Genomic DNA, 16,295 nt, shown 5'->3' with positions numbered 1-16,295 from the left:
AAACTCGACGGAACTACATGCAAACAGTGTACAGATTAGGTGTTTAAAATTTAAAATCGATCGGTTCACCAGTGTTTATGCTACGATGAGCACCGACTTTTAAAACGTTGCTTTTGAGAAAACCGTATCAAATTCGTTACTTTAAGCATTATGTAATGTAAGACGGTTATTCAAAAACCAATATCTTTGTAAATTTTGCTTCGACTGATAAATAAATTTCACTCAATACTCTTGAAAGGATAAACATTCATAAAAAATGTACAACAGTTAATGTAAATTTAAAAAAAAAATACCGTAGCCCTCCACATAAACAAATTCCTCCTCGATGGAAGTCGTTTGAGTTTGAGAAGTCTTCGACAAAAAAGCTGGAGAAAGGTTTGTTTGAGTAAAGCGATGGCTCGCGCGTGGGCTCTCGGTGACTGCCACGACTAATGCGCGCGTTAATGGGATGGTTGTTATTAATTATTACGCACCCTGCGCCCACCGCCTTTCCTCTTAGTAAACCCATTAAGGGGCCAACCTACCATCAACCTAATCGATCAATTGTATGCTCGCATGATTCAGCCACTCCACGCGACCACAGCGTGTCGGTTAACATTAAACGAGATCGAACCGAAAAAGGAACAAAAAACAAAACTCCACAACGCGATGCCGCCCACCAACCGGCGGGTGAAAAGATTCAACACCACGGAGCACCGTTACACTTTATTGCTCCTCTTCCGCGACACCGGCGATTGCATTTTAATCCTACCAGGTCCAGCGTCCAGGCGCAAGAGGAGAGTAATTAGAGTGGCAGTTGTGGGAATAATTAGAAGACGTGGCCACTTACATCGGCGGGCAGCGGGGGGCCCAGTGAGTTCTCTGTGCATACAACAGTTATTAAAGAGATGATTCCCAAGGATTGGCGCCCCGCGAGACAAAGGATGGCACTTCTTCGACTTCGACAGCCACATAATGATGCGTTCCTTTTGCTTCCGCATCGAGGCACCGCCATCGCCATCCATGCCCATGCGTCGGTTAATGAGAGGAAAATGGAACGGATTATATGCAGACCGTGGTACCGAAAACAAAAAATGGAAACGCTGGAGCACATTTATAGGAATACTGTGTCCAGGGTATTTATCCGACAAGATGTTGGACTGCCTACAACAACAACCATAACAAAAAAAGAGCATAAACGATGTACAAATAGGCAAAAAATTATAGCGCCGGTCCCCGCTTCTTGTTATGCTTGAGCATAGCTTAGCCTGCAGGGAACAAAAACGACCCTCGGCACCGAGTGTAGTGAGCAATTTTCTATTGATGTTCGGACCGACGCCACTCGTTGGTTGGTTAATGGTTTGATTAAAATGTTGTAAACACTATCGGCAGCATCACAGTCTCTCTGCAGCGATTCCACCGAGGATACCAACAGTGCACACCGGCACACCGACACACGACGGACACGTTGATTACGATCATCATCTATTTGGCCCGCTTTTCCCGCAGGAACTCGTTTCTTCCCCTGTTCGTTTTTTTTTTTGTTTTACATTTCTCAACGCACTGACAAGAGGGTCACCGGGAATCTGGCCGATCCGTGCGTGTGTGTGTCCACGCACATGTGTGTTTCGCGGTTTAATTCGTTTATTACTTTATGTTGCACGGCGGGAGTGCGGCTGTCTGCCAAGAGAGGGTGATGCTCGAGGCTCGATGGAATGGAGGAAGTAAAACGACCACAACATTCACCACACGCGCGTCCGCGCACATGCTGCGGTAACACGTGTACAGATGATGTTGAATCATTTTGTAGCTCCGCCATTTCGTCCCATTTGCTGCTGGCTCGGCACCACGTCCGTTACATTAGATCGATGTGCTCAGCTCGGATGGTTGCAGGAACAGAATCGACTAGATACGGGGTTGGTTAGACCGTAGTAGAAACTATAAAAACTGAACCCTACCGATCTATCGAGACGACGACGCACTCGGAAACGCGAATGAAAGGAAAAAGCATCAAACAGGAAAACTGCTTTTCGTGAAGACAAACGGGTGCGCAATTTAGATCGGTATCTGTGGTGGGGGTTAAAATTGAAGGCTAACGGTTTGATGGTATCGGTAAGAAGCTATTCTAGCGAGAACTGTGTGTGGTTTGAAGCTTCACTGAACTTGATCTAGATCTTGTGCTTTGCTTGGGGTTTAGTAGAAGGAGATCAATAGTTGCTACTGTGACAGTGGAATCTTCGTTCCTTAAGGGGGGCTTCGGTATTTTATTGAAAACTACTGGACCGATCAATTTGAAATTTTGAACATATAATCTGTACACTATTTGCCAGGTAGTCTCGTCGAGTTTTTGTTAAAATTGTTGATACTTTTATATAGATTTTTTTCTAATTATGTCTGAGTCAATATCGAAAAAGCATCACTTTTTCAACTTCAAAAATCTGCCAAAAATCGAAAAATGGGAAATTTAACAAAAACTCGACGGGGCTACCTGGATAAACTTATAATCTAACAACAGAATATTGATTTGTATATTTATGATGTCCCGGCACGTGGCTACGATGGGCACCGCAAAAAGTACATTTTTGCAAACTTGCCTTCCTAGATTGGATACCATGAACGTTGTTTTGATCAAATATTCCCCAAAATAGAACCAAATATTCTTGAAAAGTTGAAGTTTAATATGACATTCACTTGAAAAAATAAAGTTAAAAGGTTTCTTCACTAAAAATCGTCAAAAATAAGCCGAAATAACTAAAGCGCCCCCTTAGGCTTCAATTCTTCAGCTAACAATTTCAAGTTGTACCATGAATGTAATAACAAAACAAACTCAATCAATGCAAATTATGGTCGTAAATCCCTAATGCTGACGGCCACTACCACGTTTGAATTGCGCAGGATTATGCACAAGGGAATGTGGAGTGTTTCAAATTGAAAGATTTATTGATAAATGGGGATATTCTGTTGATCTTTCAACTAACAATCACCTGTTTTTAAAGAAAGATGAAGACAAGGAAGGAACATACCGTTGATTAGGAGTATTCAGAATCAATGCGCTGCAATCCCTTTCCCTGCCATTTGCATCATAATCAAATATCGCAATACGCAACGCAGCATTGGAATGCAAATTACTCTTATGTCTTCATACTTCATGCATCATACTTTGGCGGGAACGCAGGGTTCCCGCCAGCTACTTTCTATACCCCCATCGCCGTGTGCCGAGGTTAGTAATTTTCGACTATGACTTAGAGCGCAAGAGTGGATTTAAATCCGGTCTCCCACACCGAAACGGGTGCCCCGCAAGTTCAATGACATTGACCCTCCGAGCTGAGAAGGGAAATTTTTTGGGCGAAACAATTTCATCTCATCTCACTTTCACCCGCAAAAGCATTTCCCCCTCTTCCGCCATTCAGTTTCCGGCCAGTTTTTCAAACGACCGCACACCGGCAGCAAAGGAAGGATGCATCATCGTGGGTGCTAGTTCGTTTTCGTTACCAAAGGCGCCACTGCCAGAGGGGTGGTGGCGAGAAAGAGCAACAAATTGAAAAGCAAAAGCATAACCTATCCCGGTGACCACCACCGCCGTGACCGTGGCGCATACTGACAAAAAAAGGCCCGACAAAAGAAAGCATAAATGAAGCTGCAACATGTAGGACTGGCGGTGGTGTCTGGCCACTGTGATCGCATCTTCTATCATGTGACGCGACACCCGGGGACGCGGACGACCGGCCAATACAATAGGTCATTATTAGTGCCACATTCACGGGCGATGCGATGCACGGTGGTCACGCGGTTCCGGTCGCGAACAGGCCGCTTCACGTGCGAAATGCGACAAAAGTTGTCATTTCTTCTCATCATTCTCTAGGTTACCCCACAACGATCCGGCTGTTGGGCGAAAGTTTCCTCCTCCTCCTCCTCCTCCTCCTCCTCCTCCTCCTCCTAACAGCCTGTTCGATTGTGCTGCTTTGATTCCCGGTGTTTTTTTTTCGCAATTTCACCCTTTTTCCGGTTACCGGCGCTTTCCTGGAGGGCAACAGATTTCGATTATGATTTCGTGTGATCATCACAGTGAACCCTGCGTACGTCGATCCGAACACTTAATCTCGATGCCTTCTACCTCCTCCCAGCGGTCGGTGACTTTCGTCACTTTCACTCGCCATCGTCGTCACCATCCATCGGTGGCAAATTGCCCATTTTCGGGGCTGATAACACGTGGGAAAATGGCTTCTGCCAGCGCCACTTTGGATTATAATTCGTCGGCCGGATTTTTTTTTTTTTGTGGCCGGAGATTAGCGTCAGCTGCCACCGGTAATCGCGGGACGCAGACACATTTCCATAGCACAATGAGACCGCAGCATTGCATTGTACTACGTTGGTGCAGATTGTTTTCCAAATTTTCCGGATCTTCGCGGTGCGCGAGGTGACAATGAAGCGGATGGAAAATTGGCTGCGAACGATGATGATGATGGTGATGATGATGATGGTGATGATGATGATGGTGACGATCATTTCGGTTTGTCTCGCCTTGGCCGGCGTGGAGATTTCCCCGCTACCGCGCTAACGACGGCCCGCGAGAGGTGCCCACTTTGGACAGAAATTTTCGGAAGAGAAATCTGCTTCAATCAGATCCAATACTGTCAAACAGCCTTACCCTTGCGCTAGCGTTATTAAGTGCGCAATGCGGTTACCGGTCACACACACCAGGCCAGGAAAGGCATGTCCGCGATCGCTGGCACCATGCGCCATCACTTAACGTCGTCGTCGTCTGTGGAGTGTGGAGTAACGAACGCATAAATTAGGTGCAACCGAGGCGTTACATCGATCGGTAACGCGTGTTGGAATGCTCCGCCAAGCAGGTCACTAACACCGTCGCCCGGGAGCCGAAGGTAGCCTGATCGAAGTAGCACATTCCCCCGACGGTGGACTCCTAGTCTTGACGAGTCCAAAAACAGAAATTGACCAAATGCATGACTTCTACCTCGCACCAGCAGCTCCCGGGACGCTGATTTGAAATGCTTCAATGTTAAGACGCCTCCAGTACCGCAGCAGGTACTGCTCCCAGGCCACGATCGGTGTGTTTGGAAGAACGAACGACGCACGTCCGATCCGGACGCAAAACGGTTCACGGTAATCGCGGGTGGCGACATGCTGACGACGCCTCGCTGTCTCTTCTCCTACCGAAAGCTAACGGAGCTTTTCGTCGCGTCAGAACACACACATTATGGACACCTTTGCGGTATTCCTGTCCGGTATTCCGGGTACTGTTTTTTCGTTTTCGGCATCGGCAATCGGGCGGGGAGGGGTTTTTTTTTTCGGTGCGGGACTTGCTATGCTTAGCATGACAACAACAACACCAAAAAAATCAAGACAGACCGAAGATCAATTGACGGATGACGGTCGCCTGTATATCGGTTAACGGTGAACCACATCTTGCACCTACCGGACATCTGAAGAGGAATGTAAAGCATTTACGTGCTGCTGCTGCTACTGTTACTGGAACGAATTCTGGTGGAACGTCGCTCGTTGTGGATGCGTACCGTGTAGCGGTGGCCAAGTAGTTAGGTGTGATAAATGGCTCCATTATTATCTAGGTCAAGCATCATGAGTAATGCTGGACACTGGACGCAACCGTGTGGTAGGTGTTCGTTCAGGTGTGTCTTCGATGAATTGTCTGGAATTTCCTCCCTCAGGGGAGAGCAATTTGTTGGGACAAACATTCTAACGAAAGAACCACAAGCCACAGAAAATAACTGGATTTGAAACGATTCCAGTCTAGTGTCACTCTCTCTAATCCGGGCGGCAGTGAAATGACCCCCCCATCACTTTCATCCCATCAGTGCATCGGAACGAATGGAACAAATCGTGACAATTGTTGTTGATGGCTTAACCAACGATAGCCCCGGCTTGGATGTCAATCAACTAGCTAGTGCTCGCACCCGAGCGCACACTAGGACATAATTAAACGAACAAATGAACATCCGGCGCGCCTCGCGGATAAGAAACAACGGCGTCTCAGTTTGATGGGCCGAACCCGTCGTTGAATCACTTTCTAGCTCAATCATTCGATCGTCGTCGTCGATCGGACCGCCAACGGCATCACCAGCCGCCTATGATTGCGAGAACCGGAACGGATCAATTCGATACACCACCACCACCACCACCACCATCGCCACAGGCGGGCAGGTGGGCGTGTACGATTTTAATCAAATAATTAAGACATCAAACCGCGCGCACCTCGCGATCAGAGAAAGTGTCGCCGCGATCCTCCAATCGGGCGAACAAAAACGTAAAGAGAGATGAAGAAAAAAAGGGCAGAATGACAGTGACAGTGAACAGCAGTGAACTTGTCACATCGGCGATCGGCCGCGGCGAAACCTGCTCCTGCAGCCGCATTGACACTAATGCGAGCGATCAAACGTCTTTCTGAATGAGCCTTTTGCGATGCCTTGAGCTACACTTGCACGAGGAGCAGGAGAAGGAGAAGAAGGCAATCTCGGAAGTCAAGCAAAAAGCCACTTGCAACTTGTTGGTCCCCTAACCGGGTGCTGGTCAGTGGTCCCGTCCCGTGGCCGATAGCCCTAACCGGCTGCCTATCAAACTGGGTCAACTGGAATCCGTCCCCCTGTCCTCATGCACCCGTGTGTGTGTGTGTGTGCTTCGGAGGAGGATCCACATATTTGCACCAGCTGCCAGCCTGGACTGTGGTGGAATGTCTAGTCACAACAACAACAACAACAAGAGATGCTCACTCACGAACGTGGTGAGGTGGAATGATCATTCAACCCTTAGGGCAACGGGCTAGGGGTGGCTTCTGCACTGATTCAGGCAAGGGGGGGGAGGGGGGTTGACCTAAATCACTTTCGTTGGGCTCGCGGTGCGGCAGTTGCGCGAGCAAAAGCAACAGGACAGGGTAAGGATACATAGAAAACAGGTTCACGGACTGCACCAGAGCAACCCAGGACGAGCGCAGCCTTAGGGAGTCTCTAAGTGAGTCACGCCTGCGCCCTGCCCTGCCCTGCCCCGCAATTGGCCACTTTCGAGGCACGATCCACTAACGAACTCATAGTCATCGATTAACTCCATTATGAGCCAACCACCTCCCCGTCCCCGCGCTGCACATGTTTGATCATCACGATCGAAACTCGTTTCGCTGCCTTGTCATGTGTGTGTATGAGGCGGCAGGGCGGGGAGAGGGAGAGACCCTTTTTTCCGGAAGCGGTCTCCTCCAGGTTCAGGTTCTTTGGGCCAACCAGCATGCATGCTTTCGGCGGCGCGGCTTGCTTTCATTGCTTTCACCGTATCCACAACCTGCTGCTCCCGTCCTGGCAAGTCCTGGCCAAACTCTCCGCCAGCTCCGAATGAAGGTCAACCGTTTGAACGAGTGGATCGTTGGGAGGCGAGGGGGAACTGTGCCATACGTGCCTGCCAGCATGCACATACGCTGGTACACAGGACAGGCGTTCGCTGTCGTGATGCACTTGGCCGACGATCGAGATTGCGCGCGGGAAGATCGTTTCCAGCACCACCAGCACCAGCACCATCAGTGGGTGTGTTTCGGGGTGTAATTGTGATTCATTAAAACGTTGCAGCAATAGGTCAATGCCGGACACCAACTTACCGGATCGCTTTTTTCTTTACTTCCTTCTCTCTCGCTTTCTTTCCAGCTAATGATAGGCACGCTAGGAGCGGAAGGACTACTGCTGGGCGACACCTGCCAGCACGATATGGACTGTTCCGATAGCCTGAAAGGGAGCTACTGCACCCTGGAGGGTGTCTGCGAGTGTAGTCCATTCTACGTGCGTCTCGACGACTCTACCTGTCTGCCGTGTAAGTAAACGCCATCCCAGCTCCCGCTGTTTCCGCCCTGCTGCTCGCCGGACTGGCTGGCTGGCCAGTAGCCTGGGAATACGCGGCTGGGCCACGATCGTGAAGGTCAAAAGCGACCTACAGCATCGCGATCATCCGCACCATCTTTGTTCGGTCGCTACATCTACATTGATTCAATTTGAATTTTCTCTCCTCTGTTTTCGGTACCTCTTTCTCGCTGCAGCACAACTACTGGAAAGCGAATGCCGGCTGTCGGAGCAGTGCTCGATGCGGGTCGCCAACAGCAGCTGCATCGAGGGCCGCTGCCAGTGCGACGGTGGCTTCCTGCAGTTCCGCAAACATACCTGCCTTTCGCGTAAGTACCGGCCAGCAAGCAAGCGGTCCCTAGTGCTAGTGTCTGTCGTGCTGTTATTGGCCTCATTGGCTCGTGCAGTATGCCGCCTCAGACTTTAAGAAGACACCCTTCGGCCATGGCCAGTAGGAATGGCCCATATTGACACACATATTCGTCGAGGGGGCAACTTTCGCGCACAACGCGGCCCCCAGGTTGACCTTTTTTGGGGACATTCGATCGATCGATCGAATCGTTTTGTTTGTGTTGCATCCAACAAGAAGAAGAAAGGGTCATCCGGGGTGCATCCACCGCCAGTCCTTTCATTTTCAGCAATACCACCGCGTCCTCGACTCGACGACGACTCGCATTGATCCGAGTGCTGCATCGGAATGGAACGGGACGGGATAACGGGATAACAGCCGGGTTCGATTCGGCGCGCGAGATAAGCCGCTAGATGCGACCGGATGTCACATGTCACCCCTTTGCGCCGTCGTCATCGATATAAGAATGAATTCGTGAGTTGACGAGCTTATCGATCAATCGTTCATTCGTTCGTGATATGATAGGAGATTGCAAGACGGCAGACCGATCGATTGATGGTGAATGGTGACAGCACAATACAATCCTCCGTTTTGTCCTCGTCCGTCGATCCTCGAGTTGATATTTAAATAGAAGAAACTCCCGATATCTCCGATATCTAGTGCTAACGGATACCTAACGGAACTAAACGATTTGTCGCTGAACGCTGAAGCTTAGAATGATGCTCTCTTTATACTGTCCTAGTGACAGTAACCGGTAAGAAGTGGTGAACAATGACACTTCTCGTTACCGACAAGAACTGCTCATCATCAAAGTGAAGTTAAGTTACTTCTTAGTTCCTTCTTTTTCGCCTTGGTACAGTAACAAAGGATATAAACCGTAGTTATAATCCCTCCATTCCAGTTCCTAACCACCAGATTTCTAACCAAAAACAGAGCACCAACCAACCAACCAGTCCAACGCCTGATTTAATTGCTGGCCCACCCCGAGCCCGATGATTGCGTTTCGCTAATGACGGTTGCCCAGATGGCCGTCGGGCTGTCAAGTCTCCCCGGCGGTCGGTCAATCTGATGCGCTCTCAATCGTTCCAGATCGATCGGAGCCCGGCGGATAATGGGCGCCATCTAACAATGGTGCTTGTGAGATATCAAGTTCCTCCATCACCACCACCCAAGCCCAAGCTCAAGCTCAAGCCCAAGACGAGAATGCGAAAGAAAACTTTTTCCGCGCTAATATCGGTCAGTAAGGCTAGTAAGCTTGTGGCGCTTCACATGTCACCGCGTTCCCGTCCAAGTTTTACTGAAATTGCCTCCAACCCAACCATGGGTCCAGATTCCGATTCCAGCTAATAATCTTCTTTTGCGATGTGATTGTGATTATGGTTGCCGAAGGAAGGGGACGCCCTCCCCATGTGGTCTTTAGCTCGCTGGCCATCTCGTCAACTTGTTGACGTCGCGTTGAGTCCCACAGTAGACCACCGGCACAGACACATACGAGCTGCAGACGGAAACGGAAACAGCGCGCACAAGACGACGACGACGAGTGGCAGTTGACGACTGGCTGGAGTTAATCGTTCTGCTTGGACGCGCCCCGCTGAGGGGTCTTTAGGGCATCGTGGCCACTGATTTCGATCAAATCCAGTAGCAGCATGAGATGGGGTGGTGTCACCATGTGCGGTACCGGAACCACACACTCCGGATACTGTCCTCCTTTCACACACGCACACCATAGTATGCCCGTGGAACGTACGTTATGCGTAATTTAACGCACAAGTCGTCGCTGTGACGAAGAGGAACAACCCGAAAAGCCGAAGCGGGGTACTAATGAGAGGACTGACAGCAGCAGCAGCAGCAGCTTGTCCAGCCAGCTTCTGTTCTTCTGTTTTGTTCGGGGACGGCGCACTAACAATCATATTGTACTCCAGCGCTCGTGCTCGTGTGTGTTGTGAGACCATTCACTGACCATTCACTGGCCAGTGGGTGAATTGCGCGGGAAATAACTGGGCTAACCGATTGGTCCAGTTTTGCAAGCACACAGCACGCAGCATAGCACACAGCATCGATGGCCACCTCTCTGGATGCTGGCATGGCACACCCTTCTCCGTACGGGCGGAAAATCCGATTCGCAACGACAGTAATGGTGCGCGATTAGTGCTAATTTACCGAAATAATGAACCCCGACGGGGGACGACGCAAGCAAAGAGCGGAGCAAAGAGCTGTTTGTTTTGTTCAGCGTAAGCATCATCATCATCATCATCATCATCGAACGGGTTCCGGACGGACCACCACACCATTAGGTCATCGAATCGGCCAGTCGCGCGAATCTATGCTTTTAGGTATGTGGAGCAGCGCCGCCGTTTTGCCTTTGCTGTGCGAGTGTTTTGTGTCAAACTGTGTGGCGGCGTGTCTGCTGTGGGCGCAACAGATACCGAGAGTCACACACGCATACACACAGTAGGTGGTCCGATGTGAATGTGAAGAAGCTGCACACGACCTCATGCTGCTGTTGGATCTCCTGAACGATCATTTACTTAGCATTTTAACAACAATAACTCATCGCGCACACCAACAAAGCATAAAAACGGACAGCACCTTTCATTTAGCATAAATATCATGTTTCAAACGCTCATACGCAGCAGGAAGCCAGCCCGGGAAATGGTGGAACCGTATAATCTACCAATTCCTTCCTTCCGTTTCTTCCATTCCACTCAAAACCAACCTGATCCTCTCGATCGCCGCCGGTTGATGGTCGACAGTGAAAGTAGCAAGTAGCGCAAGCCTGCAGCAGGATACACACTCCGCCCTCTGCTGCTGCGATCACTATCTTTAGACCGGTCTGGACTGAGATGAGACCACGAGTCCGCCGGTCGAACCGGTCGAAGCCTTTTCATCTCGTGGAAAACGAAACGCTCTAATCACATTCTATTGAAAACACACAAAGTGGAGGCATGCGAACGATTAATGCTGGCGCCACGTTGATCTCGACTCGCCTGCCCAAAAAAACAAACCGGACTTTCTTCCTCAGCACAGAAAGAAGGTGAAACTCGATGCAAAAACGGCACGAATGGCACAGTGCGGTTGACCCGGAAAACCAGAACCACACCCAGATGGCGTCGATGGCGGTGGCGGTTCCATTTTCCCCGGGGAAAAGTGTGCGAAATGCGTTTTTCTCTCCGTTTCCTTTTCCTTTTGCGAAAACGATGTGCTAGTTCGGTTCGGTCGGAAAAATCGGTGGCAAAAATCTGGCACTTTCGTCGCTCATTTTTTACCTATTAACCTAGAGAGACAGAGAGCAAGAGAGAGAGAGAGACGCGTAACGCAGCGATTGATCACAGCCACAGTGCGCAATGCGTTATGCGTTCGAGGACATTCCGTTATCAGACGCTCGATGACGTCATGATGCGTGCGTGCGTGCGTGCGGATGATGTTTCAAAATTCCTAATGATACCGCTTACCGATCGTTTTGTTTATGGCCAATTAGACGGGCAATTTGTGCAAATTCTTGGCTGTGCAAAATGCATAAAAATTGAATAAAAGATCATTTGGCCCACGATGGGGGGGGTTTCCACCGGCAATCCGGAACGCCGGTAATAATAGACTCGCACATCAGCAACGATATTCCATTTTTTTTCGAACAACAAACTCCATTCCTGCCCCGGGTTGATTGTTGGATAATCCTATTACTCCAGCCGCGCAGCGAACGAACCTTATGCTAATGTCTGACCGGGCGGCTGACCGGATCGGTAACCTCGGATGACCGCAGACGTGCACACCGGGGGCGCGTGAACTTGAACTCCGGATGGGGCCTTCAATTGTGACTTCCTTTCGCGGTGATGCTGCTGCTGCCGGTGCTGCTGCTAGTCCAAGAACGACGGACCCCAAAGCAGTAGTCGTAGCGCAGCCGCGAAAGCATAATCAAAAACACTTTTCCGATGAGTCGAGAGACCCTAATCAACCGTTGCATCCATCGAACGCCGGCACGGACTCAACTAGAATGGCCAGCTCTAAACCCATATTCCCCCGGCCCGGCCCGGCCAGCTCGTAGTCCAAAGTGCTCCATTACAACCGTCTGCAGCCGTGCTCGTGGTGGTGCTCGTAGCTGCTGGTAATGATCACGAAAATTACATAATTCAACATCTACCGCGCCCATCGACGGGACTACGCGGCTAATGCGCCAAGCGAGATGGTGGTGGTGGTAGTGGTGAGCAACAGGTTCTCCCAGAGTGGAAAAGTCTTCCCATTCCGTTCCCTCCACTCCGCTTGCTACCGACGTTCTTACAAAACGGAACGGATATTCGATTATCCGGCGGCAGCGCGAGGGCCACTTCGCGGGCCAATTATGCGCTGGTTTTGGGGTTTGGGATGCTTTTTTGTTCCGTTGCTCTACCGTCAGCCAACCAGCCAGTGAGGAAATGCTCGAAAAGGGCGTCTTGAAGGCGTGATTAAAAGGCTGGCCCTCCTCTCACACCCACAAAAAGGTAATCGCTACCCGAAAAAACCAAAGAGAAGCGAAGGAAGAGACGCGGTTGCGGCGCAATCGGTAAAACGCATCTTAGCACCCACTCGGGGGAGGTGCCTTATGCTGCGATGCGTGTAGTACAGTGCGGAAAACTGTAAAAATGGGCGCAAATATGATTCCAATTAACAGTGGTACAAAACGCGGACATTATCCCGTTTTTTTACACCATCGGGCTGTTGCGGTCGTGTAAGAGACTTGAGACCGGAGCGACGAGGGCCCTAGTCATGGTAGGAAGCTGGAACATTCCAAACCAGCATCACTTGCACGGTCAACCGACCACTGACTGGTGTGTGCTCGATCGGATATTGGGCTTTTAATGGTCGGACTAACGCGTCACTTCATTGATCCGCCAGCATGGACGCTGGAGTAAGCTGGAGTTTTTTTGTTTTGTTTCTCTCACGCGGAGCACAGAGAAGCTGTTGTCTAATCATCATCATCATCTGATTGACCTGCTTTTTGGTGAAGAGCACGTGCCTGTGCTGCTGGTTGAAGGCCTCCGTCCGGGTCCTATTACTATCTAGGACATGCCATTCAAAAGGAGCAGCGAATTGGACAACAAAAAGCATTAACCAAAGTCCCTGATTTCGTAACCGTTCGACTCCTCCTAGACAATCCAATCTCATTACAAGACAGACGTTACGGAATGTCTCTTCTCGAAGTCAAATTATTCCGTGCTTTGGTGACTCCATTTGCTGGTTTCTTTTCGCGTGTGCTAATTGACATTATTATGAAAAGGCTTCATGGTTCTTGATGAGATCAGACAAAGCAGCTTATCCAACCAAATCGAAAGCATCACAGACTGATGAAGCAAACTTCGAGATAAGCAAAACCGACCGAACCGGGAACGGGATTAGCCGGAACCGTATTCAATAAGCTGCGGGCCACGGCGTCCTGAATCCTGTCCGACACCGAAAGATAAATGAAAGAGAAAAGGTGTCCACTGACATTGCCGTTAGTGTGTGTGTGCCCGTTAGTCGAAATGAAAGGAAAACAGGTCCCTGGTTCCAACTTTCTTCTCGCCTTTGTAACCATCTCAAGACAGAGAGAGAGCTTCGCGGCATTCCTGATGCTGCTGCTGCTGCCGCCATTGTGTGGCGCACTTTTGTTTTCAAGATTTTCATGTTTTTCCCCCACCCCCCGCCCGCCGTGACCGCGTGATGTGTATGTACTACGGCTGGCACTTCGGAACAAGCGACAAATGACGTGCAAAAGACGCACCAGCCGCGAACCATTCATTGGTGCGACCTCGAAAGCCACGAAGCTGTAGCTGCTGCTATTAATGAATGCTGCTGGTAGTCCGAGAGGGGAGGTGAATTTGTCCGGCATTATTGTGGTAATCATGAGCGGTATAGAAACTCAGTGTCCAGGGGGAAAGGTGTCTTAGCGAAAACCAAATTCGTTTTTTTTTGTTTCGGAAAAGAAAAGTGAAAAGTGGGGGTCATGCCGCCATATAATGGGTTGGACAAATGTTTTAATAACGGTGTCCTCCTAATAGACACTTCACCTTTGCCGCTTTGCCGCTTTGTGTGTGTGTGTGTGCCGAGCGCAGATTGGTTTTGTCCTGCATGACGTACTAATAATGGGCCTACGTACCGGTCGTCGGCAAGTAAAATGGATTTTCTTTGCTCTTTGCTCTATGCAGAAACCTGCTCCTCTGCCGGTTCTCGGCTGCCGTTTCTCTCTCTTCGGGGTTTTGGGCGGGCGTTCGGTGACCATTTTCTGGGCCACGAGCGGCGCGCTGATCGGTTGGCCACGCACGCCACGCAAATAATGGTAGCCGTGTGATTTCACGGTCAGTTGCGTTGTCAGTAGCAAAGCCGCGACCATCGGAAGGCGCTACCTTTTGAAGGGAAACAAATGGAAAGAAAACTCCCCGAAAAAAAAACCTCTTTGCACTGCTTGTTTTTTATGGTTCCGTGACCCCGAGGGAAACCCCAATGGCCGGTGACGGCAGCCAACAGTGAACCCCATTTAGCATCAGTTCCCAGAGGCAGTTGGTCTATGCTTTTGCGACAAGATCGGCCACCCCGGTGGGCCCCGGTAGCTACCAAAGATACCTTCGCTGCTGTCTCTTTGTCTCTCTCTGTCTCTCTCTCTCTGTGTCTTCCTGTCTCGAGATCTCTGTGCGAACCGCGAGAAGTAGGTTAACATTTCACGTCGTTTGTTTCAATGAACCCCATCGTCGCGCTGCACAAGGCGTTTGCTTCCGTTTTTAGGGGCCCGCTGCAACCGAGATTCTTTGTTCCGCACCACACGCATCATACGAAAGTGACGCCACAAGCCAGCTGAGACCAATTTGCATAACAAACCGAGCATTACCTCGTGTGGCGTTTTTGGGGCCACACAGAGGGGGGTTCCACCTCCTCCAGTAGTAGTGCACTTCTAGATGCGGCCTCTACCACGACTAAATGACGGATTGACCTACAGCCGTCGGAGGTCGGAGGGTCTCTGAGACATTTTATGCTACATTGCAGTTGCAGAATTCTCGCTATCAAGGTCAAGTGCCTGCCGGAGGTGAAACAGTTCAACACAATTAACGTTCGTGCGTGCGTTCGTGAGGCACAAAGCCTGCCGGGAAAGCCGGGTGATTTACGGCCATTATGTGAGCACGGAACGCACATGCCAGTGACACGCAGCATCAGCGCAAAACCGAACTCAACAAAGAAGTGCCATAAATGTGGCCATAAATCGGTGAAACGGACGGAAATCGGATCAAAATCGTGACGCCGAGAAGCAGCGAGGTGAAGAGGTGAAGGGCAATTAATTAAATGAGGACCACTTTAAGCGGCCACACGTCTTCGTCGTCACGGTCGATTGTCACGAAGAGTCGTTATCAACGCTCGAAGCGGTCCAGCTGCCTGGTACCGCGCCGGGAGCAATAGCAACCACTTATAGCGAGACTGGAGACGAGGAATGGCGAAACTGACCTACCTCAGCGGGTAAACGGGTGTATGCAAAGCACGCGATGTTGAGCTGAAGCGATCAAGTGCCTAGTGATGCTATCATCACCATCACCCATCACCATCACCATCAACATCATCATCATCATCGTAGCGTGACAAGTGTTAATAGGTGTAGGAGATATTGAAATCGAAGCGAGCGCGAAAATGCGAACCCATCCATCCAGCTAGATGGAGACGCATCCTGCGCTTGATGGCCGCATTTAACGGATAAAACCCATTTTCGATCCCCCGATCGTTATCGATCGGTCTTCTCTCACCATAGAGGGGGTGCAGTTGGAGATGTCGAGTCGAGCTCGATAATGAAGGGTAGATTTATGTTCTTGCTAGCCTCTGGCAAAGCAGACTCTAGGGGGCTTCTGCTGGCTGGCCACAAACAGTTGCGGTCCGAGGAAAGCAGCACATGACACGCTGAACTCATGGATGGACTACCTTTAGCTATCATTGCCAATGTCGTCCAGCTGTTCCAGCAATAGGGAAATGCAGCAGAGAACCACTGGAACGCACTGGTGCATTGGTGCGTGTAATAAGCAGATGAGTCCCGAGACTCACGAGTGCAGTTCGCTCGTCGCTTCCGGGCGCGCAGACCACTCCAGATTGATGTCAGTGGAATAAGTGCCCCAGGGCCTCGGGGTGCGGTG

The 16,295-nt window shown here is 50.1% G+C and overlaps 1 protein-coding gene across 1 annotated transcript in view; it reads left to right on the top strand.

The window, feature by feature from the left end:
* The first annotated feature begins 7,675 nt into the window (after positions 1-7,675).
* Positions 7,676-16,295, top strand: part of LOC125955563 (uncharacterized) — a 13,965-nt gene continuing 5,345 nt past the window's right edge. Inside the window, exons 1-2 of the mRNA XM_049686699.1 lie at positions 7,676-7,803; positions 8,027-8,158. Coding sequence (XP_049542656.1) covers positions 7,701-7,803; positions 8,027-8,158 — 235 coding nt within the window. The 5' untranslated portion in view covers positions 7,676-7,700. The remainder of the gene's footprint in view (positions 7,804-8,026; positions 8,159-16,295) is intronic.

This window comes from Anopheles darlingi, chromosome 3 (assembly GCF_943734745.1).
Source record: "Anopheles darlingi chromosome 3, idAnoDarlMG_H_01, whole genome shotgun sequence".
NCBI classification, from domain to species: domain Eukaryota; kingdom Metazoa; phylum Arthropoda; class Insecta; order Diptera; family Culicidae; genus Anopheles; species Anopheles darlingi.
The sequence above is the reverse complement of the archived record's forward strand: the minus strand, read 5'-3'. Positions and strand labels throughout refer to the sequence as shown.